General features: G+C 44.5%; 1 protein-coding gene across 1 annotated transcript in view; it reads left to right on the top strand.

The window, feature by feature from the left end:
• The window catches only part of asz1 (ankyrin repeat, SAM and basic leucine zipper domain containing 1), a gene marked incomplete at both ends in the record, with an annotated part of 31,274 nt that overhangs the window by 316 nt on the left and 6,518 nt on the right, over nt 1-24,440 (top strand). The window contains 9 exons of the mRNA XM_084059485.1: nt 3,061-3,157; nt 4,098-4,220; nt 7,967-8,078; nt 16,578-16,689; nt 17,001-17,135; nt 18,199-18,278; nt 19,031-19,103; nt 20,192-20,248; nt 20,891-21,003. Coding sequence (XP_083915611.1) covers nt 3,061-3,157; nt 4,098-4,220; nt 7,967-8,078; nt 16,578-16,689; nt 17,001-17,135; nt 18,199-18,278; nt 19,031-19,103; nt 20,192-20,248; nt 20,891-21,003 — 902 coding nt within the window. The remainder of the gene's footprint in view (nt 1-3,060; nt 3,158-4,097; nt 4,221-7,966; nt 8,079-16,577; nt 16,690-17,000; nt 17,136-18,198; nt 18,279-19,030; nt 19,104-20,191; nt 20,249-20,890; nt 21,004-24,440) is intronic.

Genomic DNA, 24,440 nt, shown 5'->3' on the forward strand with positions numbered 1-24,440 from the left:
TCCGTCGTACGCAGTGGTGTAATGTACTGTAACTAAGTACATTTACTCAAGTACTAGTCTGCACTTAAGTACAGTTTTGAGCAATTTTTAAAAACTTTACTGGAGTATTTCCAATGTTCAGTACTTTTACTTGTACTACAATTATTTGAAAACTTAAGTTACTAGTTACTCTGTACATTTTGATTATTACAAAACATACATTAACCATTACAAGCTCACGCCGTTGTGAGCTTGTATAGCACTATTTTCAAAGGATTGTTATACATTTGGAAACATGTGAAATGGGATATCGTGCATAACAAGTACTTGCACTTTTGGTAGTATATTTTGATGCTTTGTACTTTTACTTAGAATTCTAGACTATTACTTGTAGCAGAGTATTTCTACATTGCAGTTCTATGTCTTTATTTTTCAATCAATGTATGCTATATGGAGAGCACCTTCTGGCATTCTCACAGAAGCATTACTTGATAAACTCCAGACAGCCCTATTGGCTGGACTCTAATTGCTCCCTGACAGGAGGTCCCACCCTCCTCAGTATATTAGTCAGGGGCGTATCCGTAACTCCAATTCGCTTTTCTTCGCGTTCCATGTAGAAGCCAACCTCACCTCCCACCCACGCCCTAGTAAGCGCCCCAGAGGCCGAACTAAGGAGCATGGTGTCCGAGACCAGGCGTAGGACCCGATCCAACGGCGTCACCCCTCCGCAGAAGCTCTGTGAAAGGTGCTATCGCCTGATGTCGGGGTTCGACAGGCACACCCAGTGTGTCTGGGCCTCAAACACGCGCAGCGGGGGCTGCTCGAGGGGGCTGCTCGAGGGGGCGGACTTCTATCCGGTCTGCGGAGACACGGACATGAGGTTCCTCCGCAAGCGACTGAAAAAAATACCTCACCACCTCCAGACCCTTCAGAGGTCGATCCGGAGGAGGGCTCGAGCGATCCGGCGGGGGGCGCGGCGAGGCCGCTCCGTGCACCATCCCCGGCACCATTGAGTTGGGGAGGTCAGATGGAGACGGTGGACCCGCTGTTAGTATCTTCCACGCATCTCAGCGGGCCCTCGCCATGGACGGATTAAAGTCAAAATGGGCCTTGTGCACAAAATCACCATGGGCCCCCGCAGCAGATTGTGTACAGTAGTTCTGAGCACAAGTCTAGGCTACTGTAAGTTAACCAGATGAGATAATTACCTAACTAACTGCTGCCACGGAGCTGAGGTTGAAAGAGAGAACACACTTCCAATGTGTCTACATTGTGTAAGTCACAAGCACATGGTTTTCTTATCGTTAATATCAAGTTTTGCCAAATGATTGTGTTTAATCCAGGTCCATTGTTTTGTTTGTCAAATGGCTTTAATAGAAAATAACAGATTTCCTCCTACAACTGGGAGGCTTTCAAAATTAGAGTGTATTTTATTTTACACATTTGGAACCTTGTAATTTCATTAGACAACACAGGTTTTATTTTGACATCTGCCAAGTGGAAGTAGATGAAATGGGCTGAGGGGTCTCCGACTGACTAATCAAAATGTTGATTTTCAGGTGGCAGTGCCAGGGCCCCCTTGGCTCGAGGGCCCCTGTGCACGTGCACAAGCCATAATCCGTCCCTGGCCATATACGAGCATGGCCCCTGCACCTTCAAGAGACCGGGCCAGGACCAGGAAGGCCCCAGTCTCGCTGAAGGATTGTAAGATCTGTGGCAACAAAATGCCGGGGTATGACAGACACAGCTTCTGTTTTCTATGCCTGGGGAAGAGGCACGCGGTCCGCGGACTGGAGGAGGGGTCGGCATTCTGCTGGGCATGCGGAAAGACCAGGCGCAGGTTCCTCAAGAAACTGGTGAGAAAGTTCGACAGAACACCCGCAGTCGCACCAAACCCGCCCACGGAAGAGCCCATAGCTGCCCATAGCTCCTCCGGTGGAGGACGAGCCCGGAGATTTACAACCCTCCAGGACCGAGGCTGACGTGGTAGAGGAAGACATCCTTCCCCCAACCTACGACACAGAACCACCAGCGGAGCAGCCTACAACACCAGCCACAGCGCCCCCCACGCCTGGGGTGGAGACGGTCCGGGCACCAGACCCAGCCAATCCACACACACCCACGGCAGGCCCGTTCAACGACCCTAGCGGGGCCAGGCCCAAAAGGGTGGCGGAGCAGCCTATTCCCATGACGAGCGGCATGTCAGACCACACGCCCGGGGAAGGACCGCTCACCACCACCATTTCCTCCCCAAAACACCTATACGGTGACGGGATGATGGAGGCTGAGCTCGACACCCCCCCTTCGATGGAGAAAGGACTCGCAGCCATGACGGTGATGACACCCAGACGGGAGCCAAACGAGGAGGAAGGGTCTAGGAAGGTATGTCTCCCAGTGGATAATCTGAGTTCCCAGAAGTTTTCGCCAGCTCTTGCATACAAACGGGAGGGGCGAGGAATTTCTGGGCCATAACCCCTTTATTTGTGGGCGGGATGTAACTTACGCTCAGAATCTGAGCGGACACGCCGCTTACCGGTCTGAGAGCTGTGCAACTCGTCTAAAAAGTCCGACGAGAGGCAAACAGCAGTACACAACAATAGCGGCCGCAATTTCTCAAGGGGAAATTGCTTCCCGTCGCTCCTATTTACATGCAACACCCACTGCATGTGGATCCCGCCCCCTTTTCTTGGCTGCTGATTTGAATCAGAACGCAGTGGCCGCGCCCCTGCTGTACAGGCTTTGAGCCGAAGCCTCCCAGACTACCCAGTGGAGGCATCTCAAGCCCCGATACCTGCTCCTCGCCGCAAATCCGTCGTACGATGCCGTTGCTTGCCTAAAAATGTACTGGTAGGGGCACGGTGGCGCAGTCGGTAGCGCTGTCGCCTCACAGCTAGAAGGTCCTGGGTTAGATTCCCGCCGGGGACACTGTGGGCGCTGCGGGCGTGTCTTCTCCGCATCATCAGCACCCATACCCTAGGTGGGGTTGACGAAAGGGCCTACTCTGTGTGGAGTTTTGACAAAGAAAAGAAAATGTACTAGTTATGGATGTATTACTGTGAACTTCTGTTTCTCTCCCCACAGGGAAAAGTTGTGCCGATTGCAGAAGACGACATTTCCAAATTGAAAAGAGCCATTACTGATGGAAATGTTCAAGTTGTTGAAGAGCTGTTGGAAAATGGTAGGCTTATATCTTCTGTTGGAGTGATGGCACGTTGGCTGGTATTAAAGAAGTTAATGGCATAGTACCTAATCTATGTCATAGTACATAATCTATGTAGCTCCTTTCGGAACCTTGTATAGCTTTTTTTGTATTTGGGAATTACAAAAAAAGCTATGCATGGTTCCGAAAGGGGCTAAGTACCTAAGTAACTTTGCCTTGTGTTTACATAACAAAACAAGAGACTAGCCCAGAATGACGTAGTTCCGGTCGCCATATTGGAGTCTGGCGACATTTATAAATAAGGAAGCATTGTGTCAATAATACGATAAAGCACACCACCCTCGAGTGTAATATTGCGATTGCCGATTATACAACAGTTACCATCAAAATAAAACATGTCAAAATGTATTCATATTGCGGGACATTTCTCTCTCAAAATAACAACCTTTCTGTGAGTGTTACCTGGAAATACATGGGGTCCGTCTGACAGACAGACAAGAGTCTCTGTCATACTCAGCCACCGTGAGCCACGTTAAGACAACTTTTCTAAGACTGGACACATAGAAACAAAACGTAACTGTTATGTCAATCTCATTGTATTTAATTACGATATTCGATAGAAATTAAAACAGTTTTAATGCCAGATACTTTAATACTTTTACTTCCACTCCACTACATCTCGGAGGCAAATATTGTCCTTTTTACTCCACTACAATTGTTTGAAAACTTGAGTTACTTTGTAGATTTTTATTATTATTACAAAACATACATTAACCACTTTATCCCTATATACTTCGGCTATTTGAAAAAAAAAAAAACGTCATGTGGCGCTCAGGGCGTCAGGCCACGTGACGTCTTAGACGTCATGTGGCACAGAATGAGTTAAGTAAATGTACTTAGTTACTTTCCACCACTGCATACTGTAGATGCATTGACCAACATTAACTGTTTTGTACAGGTATGGGCGTGGAGACCAAGGTTGGTTTAGACTGGACTCCACTGATGTGTTCCCTCCACGTGGCTAATGTTGACATGGCCAAGCTGCTATTGGACAGAGGAGCCAACTCTAACTTCAACAAAAGTAAGTTAAATGATCAAATCCCCCAAATGGAAAGTGTTGACACCCCCCCAACCCCCCTCCAAATGAGCCAGAGTATGTCCAGATACACCCAGAGTATGTCTCAAGTAATTTGTATTTGCACCATAATATCATTTCTGTACAATGTACGGAATAATATGATTTGGAATTCATTTTAAAGGACATAACCTAATGTCCTATTTAAATAATTAGAAATTAAGACTGTCCTTAAAATATAGTTTTTCATGTCCACCCACCCAGCACCTCACTACACAGTAAAATCTGTATAATAATTTAACTCTGAGTGTACAAATGCAACCATTTTACTGTGTGCATGAGTGAGGGATAGATGCAGTGACATGGGCACAGGATTTAATAGAATCTAGGACAGATTACGCAACAACCGCATCACGTTGGATCCTTCCAGGGTCTGATATCATATCAAACGGTCATATCTAATCCTCCACTGGTCCCCATTGCATTGTGGGTTTCACTCCACTCCCTCCTCTTAGTCGACACACCTTCTTTCAATTTCCTCACCTGGCGCGGCCAAAGTTCCGCGGACCAATCAGGTGTCACGACGCTACGCTTCATCTGCCATTACTTAATGTTGATGACGTCAAAGAGGAACTCTCTCAAAAGAATGCCGCTAATCCGCCGGTTTGTTTTCAGTTGACTTCCCCCCCCCCCCCCCCCCCCCGCCCCCACCCGACACGACACGCTGTCTCACAGCTGAGAAATTGAAGGCATCTGTTGGACCCAGTTAATGTAAGGAACGGGAGCATGCAGAGGAGTGAAGGCCTGTGTCTGTTCAGTACCACTTTATTAATACCCTGCCCGCATGCATGCATGGCAGCGTATTGTAATCACTTCCGTGCGCACGTGTGTGTGTGTGTGTCTGTCTGTTTGAACAAAACTCCAGAACAGATGGGGAGAATTTTCATGAAAATGTGTGTGAATGATCAGTAGGCTGCCCCAAAGAGTTGATTACCTTCTTGGACTCAAAGGTCAAGATCAATGTCAAAACGACATAGTCGGCCACATCTCGGGAACAAACGTAGAGCAAGAAATGTTGGTGCGGGCAGGGTTTGCAGCCCCATGTGTTGTACTTCATCGTACGACGAATAGCTAAAATAGCCAATCTTCAAGCTCGCAACGCATCACATCACAACGTGTTGTGAGCTGGTAGATCTGCTGTTTTTGAAAACTTTTACATTTTATGAAAACGTTTTGCATTTTTGGAAGTCTTCCGAAAATATTAACCGATAATGACATGCCCAGAATAGGGACGCCTGGTTGAGAGTGGTTCATTGCTTGTACTCAGGGCAAGTAATTTGCTTTGGTTACTAAGTATTTCTCAACACATTATCTTGAACCAAAATATTCCCAAGCGACATTGCTGTACAGTTCGGCGACGAATTCCCAGACGAAATACTATTCTGGGTACATTTTGCTGGACATTTTTGATTGCCATAGGCAATGTATTACAATTGGAGGAAATATACTACAATTGCTTCACCTCCAGAGACTGTGTCCAATTCTTTCCCAAAACTTCCATCAAAGTGAAGACATTGTTGGCCCTAACTTCTACAAGGATCTGTTTTTAGTTTAGGGCTAAAATTGGGTAAAATTGGGGTTAGGGAATTAATGTGCTCAGAGGCTCCTTGCGAACAGAGCCAGACCGATGTGTCGGTCTTTAGCGACATGGGTATTGGCAATTATGTAGCCGATCTGTCATGATGTTTTACCCCTTTTAACCATAGAATATTCAAAAATATAGACGAAGGGACTGTGACGTCACGTCACCCATTTGTTTCTAGAGACCCGTTTTAAAGCCTCTAGGAAATGGCTGCGAGTGCAACCGGAAACGGATACTATTGGGTGGGAAGGGGAGCGAGGGTTTTTCACTCAGTAGAACCCCGGTATCCTTGTCTTGTAAATCACAGGACCATAATTTACAAAATCGTGCTGTGAAAGACGATTTGAAATCATTGTCTTTATGAAGAGGTTTACTAAGGTAATAAAAAAAGCATATGGAGATCCGGTTGTCCAGAGCCATAGACCCGACCACTATGCCCATATGGAAATGTGCATATATGGGACCGACTGACTTCAAACTTGGCGCGTGCATCGGCAAGGACTTGAGGGAGTGCGGTGCCTGCCGTTGTTCTAGACAAGCGCATATGCGGTTGTGTAGAACTGCCGATCGGACCGATATGTCCATATCTGGGCATACGTATATGGATATCCAGTTGTCCAGAACCACGATCCAACCAATATGCCCTATATATGGGCATGCCAATTTACAGGGTATGGGCATGTAATGACATCACAGATCTCCATAAGGGCATTAAAGGGACACAGGTAGACAGTAGACACTAGACAGACAGATACGGAGATCTCCATATATGGGCACAAAAGGGACACAGACAGACGTGTACAACGGGTACTCTGAAAATCGAGATCAGCATTGAACCCAAAAACGTGTGCGATCAGCATCAAACCCAAAAACGTGTGTGCGTGAGTGTGCATCTCTGGCTGACTGCATACACATGGTGTCCCGTCTTCTGCTGGAGGCTGGCAAAGGAAACAATTAAACGGCAGAGCAGCATTCAGTCACTTCCTAATCGTGTTGTGCAGAGCCTGAGCTGGGGGCTGAGTGGAGGAATGCATGAGTGATTGATAAGATACACAGAACTCCAGACTGTCGTCATTCTTCTGCACCCACCGACGTGAGGGTGGCCATGTTTGTTTACCTCAGGCCACCACACACACACACACACACACACACACACACACACACACACACACACACACACACACACACACACACACACACACACACCCACAGTGACACACACACACGTATGCAAAAATATTCAGATGTAGACACATGTTAATGTAAGCCAACACACAGAGAAGTACTCACAAGACACAAGTTAGCCGTGGATGCGTGCGTACGCACACGCACATGTGCGCACGCACGCACTCACGCACACACTCATTACATGTACTACACACATGCACACGTTTGGGAATTTGGTCACTGCCGTAACGAAACTGCAATTAAGCGGTTAGACATCTCTCTTATCAGCTTCCAGATAAGAAGGGTACTTCTCTGAAGTCGGTCAGCTCCAAAAACTACCATAGTTCCTTCTTGTAGATAAACCTCCACCCAGCTCTATCAACAGGACCCTCATCCAGATTCCTTACTATTCTTGGTTTTAATGTGATGTCACACCCTGCTTTCTCATAACAAAAGCCAGGTATTTTCTATTCTGGGATAGCGTAGTGTTGGAGGCCACATGTACCTGGGCTCCAGTGCCATAAGGGGCCTCTCTCCTGTGCTTCCGCTGTGCAGTATCCATTGCTACTTTCCTAATGTCTGTTAGTGAGAAAAATGCATATGGTAATGTCAGAAGTGATGGCTTAACAGAGAGGGCATAAAGAATGAGAAATGAAGCAGTGGAAAAGTAGCTTCTGTTAATTGTTTTGATAGTAGGAATTCTAAAAAAAGCCTCAGTCACTGTCCACTTGCTTGTATTTAGAGCATTTTAAAAGGAAAAGCAACTTAATGTTGTATTGTTTTGGTCTATTAACCATTTAGGCCCTATTTATACTTTGTCAAATGACGATGTCGTGTGGCAAAATAAGCCAATCTACAAGTTTTATATTTATTTAATAACTACTTTTTGAAAATGTTAGAATTTTTTGAAAGTGGTTAATGGTGGTTGTTCTAATGTCCATAGACGGGTACACGGTGCTAATGGCTGCCTGCACAGCATCAGCCAGTGAGGACAAAATCGCCCAGTGTGTCGAGCTGCTGCTGTCCAGGAATGCAGATCCCAACTTACAGAACAGGTGAGCACTGAAAGGAAAATTGGGTCAATTCAGCAGCAAGGAATAGCTATATATTAAAACTAGAAAAGTGGGTTCCTCTGAGTGCAGGTCTCTGCCAGGCCGGGTTGCCTAGCCAGGGCCCTCAAACTTTGGAAGCCAATTTGAATGGAATATGTCAAATCTAAGTGATACATCTTGATCACGGCAGAGGGGGACAAATTGCCTGACAACTGACATTTCATGTAGGGGGCAATCGTCAAATGTCTGCATCAAAACAACAGCTGGGAATTAAATGTGCACTTGGTTTAGAAAATAAATAATCACACTTGTACATTCCATATTTCGTAATTATTACTTATTTACAACTCTTGTATCATTCAAGACGGCCCCTCCTAATGTCTCTGCTTGTCGGCAATGTCGCAGTTGGAACATCTTTACGCTGGTGCAAATTCTTCCCAGAACACATTGAACTCCGGTAATAATGAGTTTTGCCATGGGGAACGCAGAGTGATCCACTTTTAACATGCTCGCATTCAATGAATGTGCTGTATGTATGTATGCGCTGTATGTGGAGATAATGTGGAGTGCGTCCAGTTTCAAAACGCTTCCATGGTAATCAATGACTATGCACACTGCAGGCAGAGATGCAGAGTATTATGTCTTCCATGACTTGCTCATGTTTTCCGCAGAACTGCACAGTCAAATTACACTGTGCATTGCTTATTTTTGCATCATAACGATCAAAACGGCTGCTCAACTTCCATAGCTATAAGCGTATTATTTTTGGTTGATCACACATGGTGTTGCATACAGTGTTTACAGAATATCTTCTGAGCACAGGTCTTAGCCAGGCCGGGTTGCCTACCCAGGGCCTGCAATCTTTGGAAGGCAGTTATAGCCAATTGTAATGGAATCTTTCAAATCTGACTGATACATCTTAACCACATGACTCCAGAGATAATGAGCAACGATTTGAGTGAGTTTTGGACAGAGCAAGGAAAGATGGTGATCAAATGCTCTATCATATTTCTCAAGATGGTTTCCGTTATGTTTGGGAGCCATGTGGTTGCATTGCTCACCACAGCGCTACATACGGTGTGTGTATATTTGGTCGTTTTGGTTGGAACGTCCTGTTATGGCATGTGCATGTACTGTACAGGCTGGTAACAGGCAGACAAATAAACACACTGGAGTTTACAGGGGGTGGGTGCACTCAAATATAGCAGGGCAGAAACACTGCAAGGTCTCTACTGTGGCTACACAACACATTTCTCAGAGTAAGATAATAAAGTTGTACATCGACCTTGGCGCCACTATTGTTAAGCCTGATTTAGGATGTGTCTTTAAAAATATAAAGAACATAATTTGTATTATATTTTTGCATAGAAAATGGTGCACAATGCATGTAATGTAAGAACTGGGTACCACAACAGTGAACCTGTCACAGATGGTCAAGAACAAGTTTAGGTAATATTTTGTTTTCTCAGAGTTTCTTTTTTTTTAAAGTTTGGACAAATCGACTGTAGAGTAACCATTATTTTACCTGAGTTACACCTTCTGATAGTTCTACTTGAATGGTGTCATGAAATAATGACTCAAGCAGCCTACGGCATGCCAATATTTAATTCATGCATGTGTGACAGTTTCCGTGTCCAGTCCACTGAGGCATTTTTTCCCGGCCGAAAACCCCAAGGCGCTCGCCTAAAAACAAGTTGAAAATATATTTCAGCTCTCAGCAAGCAAATAAAAACTGCACACGTGAATGGGCGAGCGCAAAATAAACGCTCGTCACGCTGCTGGAGTTTCCAAAAACTCGGCGCTCCTATTGTAAACAATTCAAAACATACGCTTCGCTCAGGAAAAAAACTTCTTGGTGGACACGGCCCCTTAATTGTACAGTAGGATGTTGTGTTGCATCACATTGTGAGCTTGTAGATCGTCTACCTTTGCCGCATTACTGCTTACTTTACTTTACATTGAGAATGACCCAGATTGCACAGAGCAACGAATAACTACTCAAAGAAACAGGAACATTTCTCTATCATTTAAAATTTGTATTTGTCATTATCGGGGACATGTGTTTATTTGGTCAGTCAAATACAACTCTGCCGTGTCTATGATGGGGTTGAAAGGGAAGCGAATACAAAATGTGTGCACTGTAAAATAATGGGTGTGTTAATTTAACTCCAAGTGTGTAAACAATGAACCCTTTTAAGGGTACATTTGTATGCTTCCTGAGCTAAATTAATGCTCAGGATTTAACAATGTGGAGGAAAGTACTTGTAAATGGCATACAGATTAATAGATTTTAATAGGTGCACACAGTGTATTGGTCTCGCAAACCTAATTTTAAAATATATTTTAATTGCAAGTAAGTTGAATGGAGTTGGGCCCTCTATTGACGTCTGCGGATGTCTCCTCTCTCAGGCCAAGGAATGAGTACTGTGTTTTAGCCCTCATACTCTCTTACTGCCTGACCACACACGCACACTGTGTGGTGGTAGGAAATTGATTGTTTCCTCTCTAGACAAAATATTTGAAGAACAGTTAACGAGAGGCAGAGGTGGATAAGGGACGAGGTGTGTATATGTGGGTAGTGTGTGTGTGTGTGTGTGTGTGTGTGTGGGGGGGGGGGTGTATGTACGATCGTGGCTGTCAGATGAGAGCAAAGGAGGACAGGGGTGAATGTGGGCTCACAGAATAAACCCACTCCATGTCCGTTTTGCGTATGCGTATCAAACCAGCAATTAACACCAGCTGCGTGTCCCTCCAGCCCAGCATAAACAAGCGTTCCGTGTCATATCGCCATCCTGGGGAGGGAGGAGCAAGATGTGGCCTTTACCACTCATACGGTCTGTCTTTGTCCTCCTTTGGACTGTTTGTGGCTATTCTTTTTTTTTAATTGGGCACACCAGGTTGAAAGTGGTGAAACATAAGCTGATAAAGTTGTGCTGATACTGGTGTTGTTACTTGTGCCAGAGACGGGTATGAAAGCAAATTCATTTTCTGTCTTTCAAAGGATGAGAATTCTTTCAATATAATGGCCTGGTTTCAAAATGTTGGTCCAGGCTGTCCAATAAAGGTGAAAATACAGATTGGTACTTGTTATGATTTAATATTTAAAAGTGCATGTTGAATGATCTTGGTGCCATTAAAACTCAAGATTGATCTGATAAAATCTTGTCTGAATGAGTTGAGGCTCAAAGGAGGCTGGAATCAAATAAGACACCAAAGTTTTTTGGCAACAGACTTGAATCCGATACCAAAAAACGTGGAATGCAATGTATACTAAATTGTGTGAGATCAGGCTGGTACTACAGACTGGTAGAACATCTATAGCAGCCTGTTGCACACATTCAAGGACCTGAGAAGACTCAGAAAGAGCAGTTTGCGCTGTCCTTTCTTAAAGAGGGCATCAGTGTGTCTTGCCGGTGTTGCTCACCACCATCGTCTATCAGGCTGCCCTGTGGCCTGATGTTTTGAGGCCTGCCAATATGTTAGTCTGTACTCCAGGCCATGAAGTTGCAGTCCACATGCTTGACTGACAGCTTCTCTGCCATCAGGAGAGGCTGTCTGGGGTTGAAGGCACTGGAGAAGTCAAAGAACATGACTCTGAGTGCTGCCCATGTCCTTCAGATGTGCATAGGCTCTGTGAAGCAGGTGGATGATTGCATCCCTATGCCTGTGCTCCCAGAGCCATGGGTGGACCATGGGGGGAGTATCGCAGCAGAGGAGTGCAGGGTGGGATTCTATGGGTGCTGAGGGGTGGCCCTACAAGGCCCCTTGGGACATTGAGTCAAACCTATTGAAGAAGAGGTTCAACGTGGCTGCGACTTCTCCCATTCCTTGGAGCCTTGAGCCGTGGAGCTTGACTGCATGTGACCAGTTATTTTCCTCAGCTCCTCCCATACATCCATAGTAATGTTATGCTCAGGTTTGCCCTCTGTCCACTTGTAGTTGTTCTTGGCTACCCTCAGCTCCTATTTCAGATCTTTTTTTTGCAGCTTTAGCCCTCTCTGGACATAAAGCCTCTCTGCTGTAAGTCCAAACAAACCTAATCCCTGCCTGTTGGCCTGGTGGAGATAAAAACAAAAATAAAGCCTTGTTAATGCAGTGCTTGTTGTTGGGGGGTGGGGAGGGGGGGGGGGGTGGCGCAGTGATGTAGTGTGTAACCCAATGACCGAGACCTTCAAATATCCTCTCCATGGACCATCTGGAATACTTTGCACTCTACTCTGGAAACACTAGGGTTGTTGGCCTTCACTAGAAGATATAATTATATTTTGTTTGCAACAATGGAAGGAAATTTCATCCTACGTATGTACAGTATAATGTTGCCACAGGGAAGCTAAGGCTCGATACTTATCGAAAATGAATACAAATTTACGTTTTAATACAGTATCGAAATGACATGCCGTATCGTGATTTCAGCGCTATTTCATTGTCACTCCTGCACATGCGGACGTCCAAGGGAAGCCTGAGGTGCTGCTGTTTATCTGTGCATTCCATGCAGGTGTGGTAAACATTATTTACTGAGAAACGATTGTTTTTCTTTACAAATCAAGATTCAATAGCCTAATAATTCAAATTAAATAAAGATCGAGAATCGAATCGTGACATTAAAATTGAAAATGTAATTGTGGATTAGGCATAGCATGACACCCCTAGGGGAAGCATATTCAAGGAAAGTGGGTTTGGGTGGGGTTTGCACTTGTCAAGTTATAGGGGAAGAAGGGGAAATATGGTCACCAGTTGACACAGAACAACCTACTGTTACTCAAGTATTATGTAAACCAGTCACAGATACAGTATGACAACCCATAATGGTGTTGAATGATGCACTCAAGTCCTACGAAACAGTCCCCAGCATCAGCATTCAAAAAAGGGGCTGACACCTAGAAAGTAGAAGGCATCAGATGCTTGCGTCAAGATATCCACCCATTGATTTTAAGGGCAGTAGACAGACGCACTGAAGGTGTCAAGTTAGTGCATCAAAACTGCACGCTTCTATTTTAGAGCATTTACATGTGAAAAACTGAAGTATGTTCATTAAATAGATAAAGGTCTGACCCTGCACAGATCCTGAAAAAGAAAAGATTGTATTTGTCTTTGATATCTTTGAAACTACCATAGGCCTGTCTTCCTTCCTGCACGTATGTAATAGCTGGTGATAAAAAAAATATGGATGCGGAAAACCAGTTCTATATGATGGAAGGTTCAAGAGCTCTGCATGCTTTTTTGCATGTTTCAACGTGTGTGTGTGCGTGTGGGGGTGTGTGTGTGTGTTACGGTACTCTCTCCTTCCATTCGGGTCGTGCAGCTCAAATTATTAATAATTCTGGTGCCATTATGGTGAACAAGTGGCCTCACATGACACATCGACTGATGCACTGATGACACTTTACTGTTTATCCAAACCTTTGTTTGTGACTTTCATAAGTGCAGTCTCTGCTATGGTGCTGTCAAAAGGTTTAAAAAATGTGGTTTTAGGGTTGTCTTCGGAAGCTGCCAGAAGTTGTTTGAGACTGTCCTTTCCAGATTTCTTTTTAAATTAATGGCAGTTCAAAGGTTTTTTGATAATAGACTGAACAGAAGTAATAAGTACAAGTAAAATTATTATTATTAAAAATGGAAGGCAAATGAGATTCAACTACCAACACATGTATGAGAAATTTTGAATGTGTAACATCAACCGGGCTAGACGATGATTTGAAGGGAAACACAATACCCGAGATTAATAACAGAGATGGGCATAAACTGGTTTAAAGTGTGCACTGATTGTACGTTGAGTCAATACAAGCTGTATTTTTAATGGTCACGAATCGTGATACTGAAACACTAGTGGGACTAATGTACTGGTTTGGTAGGCTACATGAGTCATTATTTCATGTCTGACAACATTCCATTAGACCTCTCAGAAGGTGTAACCCAGGTAAAATAATGGGTCACTCTGCAATAGTTTAGCTATAGTTTTCTACCTGTCCATAGGTGGAAAGGTGTCTCAGTTAAACTGAGACATGAAATATTAGTTCACATTACCTTTAGTAAGCTTATTCTCGACAGTTTGCGTCATGCGTCCTTTTGTGGACAGTACTGACTAGTTCTTTTTCTAGGACAGAAAGTTGTAATTTCCAGAGCTGTAGAGCAGCTGTGAATAAGGTGTTTGATCTCCCAAGGTCTTTGTTCTCGTCACTGTGACGCCATGAGCTTTGTTTATTCTGGATTATCTGTGTATTGATACGCTGTCTACTTGGGAATGTAACACACACGCACGCACGCACACACACACACACACACACACACACACACACACACACACACACACACACACACACACACACACACACACACACACACAGGCCTCCTCTTAAGTTTTTCTTTTTAGGTATGTAACTTGTTGCTGCATAAAAAATATTGAGATGAACTTTTAAAAGTGTTTTAAGAAATTAGACTTGATGCTGTATCTCACTCTCTCTCTCACTCACTCACTCACTCACTCACACACACACACACACACACACACACACACACACACACACACACACACACACACACACACACACACACACACACACACACAGTTGTACGGTGTGAAGTTATACAGACTGTGAAACCAGCCCTTGGGAAGCTACAGTATGACGGCGCAGTAAAACACCCGAATGACACTAAACTGTCACCTCTCCATGAGGTCAACAAGGAAGCCACTGTTTACAGGGTGCAAAGTCATCTTTGGAAGAAGGAACTAATGGGTATATACGTCACAGACATTCGTGTGATAGTTCTGCCTGGACATTGATTGAATTATTTATGTACCTGCCGAGGTCACATGAGTTGAGGTCACATGATTAATCACAATGTGTTGAGGATGTAATCCTCGAGACTTTCACTGTCAATCAACCTAAAAATATCACTTGTCGTTCGTTTCTATTCTTCCCGGTGTCCAAATGCTCTGTGAAAATAAATGAATAGTATTTGTATTATTAGCCATAAATAAGTGATGCATGATCTCCCCCCCACCCCCCTCTCTCTCTCTCTCCTCTGTGCTGCTCTCTCTATATCTGTGATTCACACATTTACACACACTTATGCCACAATTTCTGTTGACGTATGGTCTCAGGACTTTCCCACACCTCTATATATTGATGGCGTTTTCTTACCCACTGTTTGAGTCCCAGATGATATAGTAGACCTGTTTCACTGGTTATTTACAACACTTGATGACATGGTACAGTCCTCGACAAGAAGGTCAGGCTTGTTTTAGCCAGGGATTTATTAATATATTCACACAGTGAACAAAGCACATTTTAACCCAAGTTATAATCAGAGATGTTATCACCATAAGGCAAATGTCGGTAAAATGTTTGACGAACATTCCGACCATGGCTCTAGAAGTTGGAGAAATTCCTGGAATCGAACCCACTGTCTTCTCTAGAACTTGTGTGTGTGTGAGTGGAGGTTGGGGGGGGGGGGGGGCGGGGATTTGACATCAAGTAATTAGGTTTCATGTGGAGGTTTTCATGAGCCTAACATCAACTATTAGAGCAGCGTTTCTCGAATCTTGAAAATCACAAAGATAATTACATTTGCCTGGTATTCCAGGTCAAACTAACCCCTGATTAGAAGCTTTTAATAAAAAGTACCCGGCGTACATAGTTAGAGGTACATGGAGGACGAGGTGAATGCAGTTAACAACATAAATCTTAGCGTCCCTCTCTTGTGGCCAAAATTGGGTGAAAATAGCCAATCTACATACACGTCACATTGCGTTCTGAGCTTGTAGTTCAGCTATTTTCGGCAAATATATTTAGGATAGATTAAAACAGGAGGGGGCCTAGCATAGAGCCCTCAGGGACTTGGGTCAACTAAGTATATTAGGGCTTAAGTGGTTAATGTTCTGGTAGGTCAGAAAACCAGTGGTTCTGGGCGCATGCTGGCCTAGCGGTCCAGTCGCATACCACATAGGCTGGTAATCCAGTCTGACAGCATGTCGTGGGTTTGACTCCCTATCCCGACGGCCTTTGCTGCGTGTCTTCCCCCAACTCTCTCCCCATTTCCTGTCAAATAAAGGCAGAAAAAGACCTAAGAATATCTTTTTTTTTTTTTACAAAAAACAGTGGTTCCCTAGCCTGGATTTGGATACTGGGTTGGTAACTTTGCAGGGCTACTTTTGGATGTTCCACTTAACAGCCAATTTGGTTGATAGAAGAGAAGATTGTTGATTTTGGGGAATGTTGATCAGAATAGTTATTCTCCTGCATTTTTTTATGCCTTGTCTTCAATGGTTCAGTCAGTGTGTATTTGGAGTACCAAATACTGATTATTTCTGTTGCCAGTAAATTTCTGCCTAAATGATACTGTAAGAGAATAATGAGCGGAAGGCCGGACATGTCAGTTGTTTAACCCACAACTTGGTCTCTGTCGCCCTCTAGTGGATCCAAAGTATTGTTCTCCTCTGCATTGTTCTCTCATTATTCCTCCTGTCTCCTCTCTGCCCATGTTCTCATTCCCTCTCCTCTCCAGCTGTGGTATGACCTGTCTGATGCTAGCGGCCAGGGATGGCTACACTAAACTCATCAACCTGCTGGTGTCCCATGAGGCAGATGTCAATGCCCAGGACAACAACGGATTCACGGTCTGTCCTTACTCTCTCTCTTCATTAACATTAACATCTCTGTGTTACTTCTCTGCACTAATATTTGGACACACACACACACACACACACACACACACACACACACACACACACACACACACACACACACACACACACACACACAGCCAGTGTGTGTGACTCATATTCAGTAACTCATACTAGATATAGGCTACCAACTTTGTCCATTGGCCACTGGTAAGGATTCAGTGGAGGACATACTGGTTCCAGCAGGATGTCCAAATCTAACAGCTATATCACACATCATATGTTTCTCTTTTGTGTTCCTTCAGGCCCTGGCCATAGCAGTGCAGTGTGGTAAAAATGAGGCTGTCCTTAAACTTATCCAGTTGGGAGCAGACAAGACCATTAAGAACTATGACGGCAACAGTCCTTATGAGGTGGCCAAGCTGTACAAGCAACCAGAGGTACCTTCATTCATACATTACATATAATATTATCAGTGATAACCAAAGTGACCAAATGAACCCTAGCGTCCTTATTTTGGGGCAAACATTTGGCAAAAATAGCTGATGTACAAGCTCGCAACGCTTCACAGCGCATTATAGCTCGTAGATCGGCTATTTTAGGCAAAGATGGATAATGCAGAACAAAGCACTTGTGTCACAACATTTTGTAGATCTGTTATTTTTGGCAAAGAGATTTGGTGTAAAAACAAACAAAAGAGCTTATAGAGCCCGAAGGGACCCCAGTGAGTCTCCTAAATATATAGGGTGTAAGTGGTTAAATCTTAAAGGGGAAAAGTGAAAAATCATTTGGGTGATAAAGAGGCAAAGCACTCGAACACAAACCTCAAAGACCCAGGTTCCATTACCGGCAGCAGTGCCTTCTGCCTTGAGGAGACTAGTGGGAAGCTGGGGAGTGATCATGTCCTAAGCTCTGCACTAACGACTCCTACTGGTTGTTCCTCACACCTGTTCAGCAGGGTGGGGGACTGGTGAAGATGGAGCGAACATGTGTTACGCTCTCACAGTGAAACGCCACACTGTCAGGTGAAAAGAAGTTTTATCAAAGGAGGCATGTGGTTTTCTATTGCAGTGGTTTTCTATTTTTCTGTGCCCAAGGCACACAAATCGGCAAGTCAAAATCTCAAGGCACTCCTGTATTCATGAAGAAAATAGCCAATCAGATTTTAGAAACATTGTGAAAGAAATGTACAAAATGAAGCCAGTCAGACGGTTCTCGAGATACGTGAACTACAGTATGGACAGATCTTATGCGTTTATAGTTGGATTGCCATATAATGTGTGGTTGTCACAAAATCCCAGGGAACTCCTGGATTTGTCTCAAGGCACACCAGGCAAACAGAATGGCCCCCCAGACCTGTGGGGGTTGGCAGTGACAGGGACCACTGTACACTTGGGGGAAGGTTGACAATGACTTGGGAGGGGAGGGGGGGGGGGACGCAAATAAAGACTAAAAGAACACTTATGTCTACAGATAGCCAGGATCCTGTCCTGTGCACTCCAGACCTCTGTCTCCTGCTCCAATGAGGAAACCCTCTCCAAGTTGATCAAGGGCGACTCTGAGCTCTGCTCTTCCAAAGAGAGGTGAGGTACCTTAGAAACACCTTCCACAGCTCACATTTCTGCAGGACGTGAGGAATACTTTATGTTGGGGTCACAGGTTAGGACTGACCCTTGGCACTGAGGCTCCTTGTGAGTCACAAGGGTCCGACTCTTGTCATGCCTCCCCTTCTCTGCCCTTGGTTTCCAGTCTCTCTACTCTACACCCTATCTGAATAACGCCAAATGCCAAAAACAAATTCTAAAAAAACAAAAGATTTATAGAGAGAAGGCATTCAAATAAATCTTGAAGCATGTTTGTGAACTGGAAAGGGTCAAATTGACTGACTGAGTTCTGTTTAGTCTGTCAAGTTATGTGTATAGACTGTCTGAATCAAAGTTGCACTTAAATCCAAGACCTAGTATCGACACAAACAATAAACTGCATATCTAAAGTGACCAGTGGTTAATTACAGTCATAGTATCCCTCCTAACGTTTCTGGCGCTGGTACAGTAGTTTAGGTTGCGTCTGTTTTCTTACATGTGTAGACGTTTAACCATTTACCATAAGTACCATAACTTGCCATAACTTTGTCGCACGACAAATCGCCAAAAATAGCAGATCTACAAGCTCACAACGTGTCATGCTGCGACATGTTGTGAGCTTGTAGATTTAAAACATGGAACGGTAGCTCCAACTTTTTAAACTCTGTGGGAAGAAAGGTTTATACACAGAAAGCCTGTGTCCACTTTGCTCTGGTGGTGGTTGTGATGTGTCTGAACTCTGATCTCCTCAGTACAACCAAGCTGGGTGACATAGAGCTTCTCCTGCACGGGCTCAACCTGGAATACCTGGCTGACATCATGAACGTGAGTAGAAAGACGGAAACGCAGATGTGCACACAGTCACATTTATATACACGTAGTCAATAAATCAGAAAGAAGTTTTAGACGCCAGGTCTTCCTTCACGGGTACAAAATGACAGACCAAACCCTAATAGACCCGTGATTTTTTTTCCGACATTTTTATGACAGACCTGAACCCTAATGGACCCATCAATTGGTCATTTATTTTAAATGAGCACTAATTGGACCGATGAAATTTGTTCTGAGTTCTGATTTGTTCCAAGATATTACAGAATCGACCCCAACTGATATTATATGGACCTGACAAACCTAATGATTACAATTACTTGAAAAAAAAATGCCGTTCTACCAGTAGATGCTAGGGACTGGCATGGCAGCTATAGCAGCCTACTGTACAATAAGAGACAATTAAATTAAATTGCATGTTTTCACCTCGCTTGAAGAAGGAATCCACGACCGTGCACCTTTTGATCTGCAACTCAGCTAGTTTTTGTGTCTTAATTTGGGTGGAGATTTGGTGTAGAGGGGGAAAAAGGAAGGGACCGAGTATGGACCCCTGAGGGTCCCCGATCAACGAAGGCTACAGGGTTTAAATGGTTAAGACACATGGGTGACTTAAAGTACAAGGTACAGCAATCCCAGACATACTACACTGCACAGCTGCATCACGCCCGTGAAAATGACATGCACGTGCAGTGGTGCACAGAAACACAACAGGTAGTTTACATATCTTGTTCAGCGGCTCATAATGGACTCAGTGTGGCTGCCTGAGGATCAAGTTGAATTAAAACACGGGTCGGCTGGAGTCTGTAAAGCAGGCATGTGATTGATGAAGGTTGGGTGGCGGGCTGAGGAGAGATTCTATGTTCTCATGCAGGTACATCTGTCTCAGGTGCACAGGTCAGGAATAAGCAGCAGGAGTTTTGATTTGGTAAATGCTGAGTGATGTTTTCTCTCTCTTTTTTTTGCATGCAATTGCATGCACGCACACACACACACACACACACACACACACACACACACACACACACACACACACACACACACACACACACACACACACACACACACACACACACACACACTTACAGGATAATGACATCACCTGGGGCCACCTGCTGACCATGGAGAAGGATGACCTGCAAAAGGTAGAGGGTGACTGGTCCATCTGTGTGTCTGTCTGTCTGCCAGCTGTCTCACTCTCCACCAGGCTCCACAATGACCCTGAAACGATAGAGGCAGAGCTCTACTGATGTCATACTCGTTAAAGATAGTTCACCTGAAATAGTAGGCTTTTGTCTTTGAAGTTGGCATAGTCTGCCCTCGTGGCAAAGCTACATTGGTATAGCACTACTTTCCTTCTAAGTCTGTTGCAAGTTAATTTATGTTTATATAGATAAACATGTAAATTAACTTTCACTGGTGAGTTATGGCAGATCATTTCTTTGGGTAATATTTCTGCTCCAAGAATGAAATTGAAAATTCACAGCAAAACGGCTGCTCATTTAATTCTAAATTGTTGGTTGAAAGGTGAATGGATGACACAATAATGATTGATTGACTAAATTAAATGTTTAGTGATGTAATTGGTTTAGTGATGTATTATGTAAACATTATAACATGTTTTATGTTTACAACTTGTCTTGTTAAGAGACTAATAGATTAATTGAGTTAAATCGATAATTAAGTAATTTGCTGTCCCAAATCAGACGCTGGCTACTCCCTTCTTGTTTGTAATGAGGACTTGGCAAAAGACTCCTTTTGATATACAATTGGTGTGTTTGTGTCAGCTTGGAATCACAGATCCAGAGGATCAGCAGAAGGTGTTGAACGCTGTGCAGGACATGCAGCTGGACAGCGTGGACATGGAGACCCTCAACCAGCTGCAGAACATAGACAGAGGGTAGGAAAACAACCAGTCAACAACCATCAATTATCTAACTCAACGGTTCTCAACGTGCGGTCCGGGGGACCTCTGGGCGTTCCAGAGAGTCCCCAGCTAAATAGTTGAGAATAAAATGGACCCTTATGGGTCTGTAACTCTGTGAGGGTACAAATGGACGCTTACATGTCCATTTGGTTCCATTTGTACACTCTCAGAGTTAAATGAACCCTGAGGATTTTACAGATCAGGGCCTTTTCTGGATCGGGGCCCACAGCATTCACGGCCCATCCATGGGTCAGATGGGTGGTTCACGTGCATTTTCAGATCAATCGACACTTTGTGTTTTGCCAGTTATTTGAGGGCCCACTTGCAATATCCTCACAGCCCACCAGTGACGCTATCCAGGAGAGCAGCAAACCCTTGTCATAATACCAGAGGTTGAAGTGTGATAACTCTAAACCGTTGTCTCTAGTTTGGGATCAATGGACGAAGCTACTGCACAAGGACAAGATCAATGTGCCGGCAATATTGGGTTCTATTAATTTTTAACCTGAATCCTATTGTTCCATTGTGAGGAAGATGCAAAAATATGGCATAAGTTACCCAGTGCATTTTGTGTCTCGAGACACAAGAATCACGCTGGCAAATGACTGAGCAGCCAATGTAAAACTGTCATTGTACGACTGTACGATTGATCGGATTCAGATAAAATATTGCCCTAAGTTGCCCTTCAATAGCCTACTTTATTTTCATTTGGTATCAAGGGGTAATGCAGACCGCCTTGCTTTTTCTCTGCAACGTCATAATGCATAATTTTTGTGTCGAGCGCTGAAAATATCAGATCTACAAGCTCATAGTGTCCCGGATCTGATGTGTTGAGATTGTAGACTGGCAATTTTCTGCACGCGACTGTCATACGGTGAAGTATAAATTAGGCTTATAAAAGAGCTTTTTTTTCGTTGCAAATCTTTGGTCTGAACTAGACTTCTGAGTATCAGGATTGTAATGGTGGTTTCTCACCTAAAGCTAGAGCTGAGTTTGAGTGTAGTAGAGAAAATCTCAAACACTTGTCAGCCACACACCTGAACCGCGTGCCCCCCCTCCCCCCCCACCCCCACCCCCAATCTCCCCGTATCGCTCCGTCTATCCTCCCCCACTGGAAGTCATTCATCAGGCCTGGAAGCAACCGGCCAAGCATTCCGCTGCACCCCCTCCCCTCCACCCACCTCCACCACTCCGTCTCCACAGCCCACAACCATGAGCTGGGACCTAATGGTTTAAGTGGAGCTCTAAATGATTTGTATGGTGAGAGATGATGGAGGATTGCTGTGAGCGATGGAAAGGCCGGCAGCAGGGGCCAAACATAGCCGTCCCACCTAGGCTTGTCACTTCATGAATCCTCATCGAGACAGGGCCCTCTTGTTGTCCAAGTCCAAAGGTTTTACATTGTCCCCCACATAGGGGGGGGGGGGGGGGATTTGTGACCCGGTCCCCTGAAATGAGCCGGATATCACTAAAGCTCATATTTTATGTAAAATAAACGACGGACTGGTTTTGATAATTCCTATAAGCGTTGTCGTACGATGAAATGAGTACGGAAATAGCCTATCTACAAGCTCACAACGCGTCCTGACTTGGGTGTAGAGATCTGCTATTTATGAAAATGTTGAATATTAGATTTTTTTTGGCTTATAATGACATTCCCAAAACGGTACTAGTCATGTTAAATACACATGTGAAAATAGCCATAGTTGATGCAGCTTGGGGGTGAGTAGGTTTGCAGTGATAATTGAGAAATGCAGCCTTTGAGTTTTTAGCCTGCGGTTGACTGAACCTGTTTAACTAAAAGGAGTTATAGTGAGGACAGTCTGTGATGCTGAGGGCTTTACAGAGGACATACCTTACTTGGACATCAGTGATGGTGGTTAGTATAGAGGACTGCTCCAGCATATAGATTTGGAAGACAAACTCTCCCCAGGTCACTCCTCCCCTCCTAATTATAGCTTAGGAAAGCCACCCCCTCCCGCTAGAGGTATAGAATAAATGTATTCCCTTCTGCTGTAGTATAGAATGTAATGACTGAGAATGGCACATTTCTAGTGTTGACTGTGTACTTGGGGTACTGTAAGTGAGGGAAAATGAATGTCCTGTCTATCCTATTAGGCTGTGAGTGCTCTAGACCTTGACAGAAGCTCTATAACAGTGTCTGACCGAGAAGAGCCCAGGGTCAAACAAATGATCAATCTGCTTTTTTGTTTTTTTGCCTAGCGACACTCTTGACCCGCCTCAGTGCTATTGTTTGTTTCAACAGAGGAGCTGGCTGACATTTTTGTGTGGGGTTGAGCGTCACAGTTGTTAGTTGAATTTCCAGCCGTTTCAAACCAACAATTAACTCAACTTTTAAATCAGATGTGGGCAACCAAAAATAATGATATATTATTTCATGGAATTTATTTGACTTGTGTATTTCTAGTTATGATTGTATTATAGGGAATTGAAGTGTGTCGTTAGCTAGCGACCAGGATGCAGCTCAACACCCGGCACCACCACCTCAGAGCTGATCTAACCCGCGCGGATCCTGCACCGACGTTCCCACGCAACATTCTGTAGCCGTCCCGCGGTGATCTCCACACACATCTCCTCTTTGCTCGCTCATGGCGGAGGCTCTCCCCCGGAGCTACGCACCCCTCCCTGCCAACGAGGGCCTATCATCACTCCCTGCTCCCCCCCTAGATAAACTAACAAGCCAGCGAGGGGAGGAGAGGGGGAACGGCAGGTTGACTGACACTGTTTACGCACCCCTCTGACAGAGTGCGAGGAGGAGCATTACGGCTGGCTGTGCCGCGGTCCCCCTAGCCCAGGGAAATGTACCATTAAGATAAGACACATCAATACACCTCCCCAGTGGACCACAAGAGGAGAAAGGGGAGGTGGGATGGGTGATGTATATGAAGAGCTAATCATTTAAGAGTGATGTATTCTGAAACAGGTCTGGAGGGGTGTGGGGTTAGTGCGGACGGTCAGGCGGGGCAGCCACCTGCTCCGTGTTCTGTGGAGTTTTGGCGAAGGAAGTGGGAAAGTGTAGAAGGACTGGGAACATTGGGTTTGGTCCATGCTATCAATCTGTCTGCCCTGTCGTACGGGGACGTGATCTACTGTCCTTTGTCTTGTAGATGTGGACAGCACCTTAACGGGCAATTCTGTGGGGTGCTTGTGTACAGTATGAGAAAGATCGAGAGTGAAAAGAGGTGTATTTGTGCGAGAGAGTGACATTCAAAAGCTGTTTGTGTGTCAGAGACTGAGAGAGTGCAAAGCTGTAGTAGAGTGAAAAGACAGTAACTGGGTGAAAAGGGGGGTGTTTTGTCTATGCAAGAAGGTGACAAAGAATGAAAAGTCGTTTGACTATGACTTTGTCTGTGTGTGTGTGTGTGTGTGTGTGTGTGTGTGTGTGTGTG

Source organism: Gymnoscopelus microlampas (assembly GCF_963454915.1).
Source record: "Gymnoscopelus microlampas genome assembly, chromosome: 6".
NCBI lineage: Eukaryota > Metazoa > Chordata > Actinopteri > Myctophiformes > Myctophidae > Gymnoscopelus > Gymnoscopelus microlampas.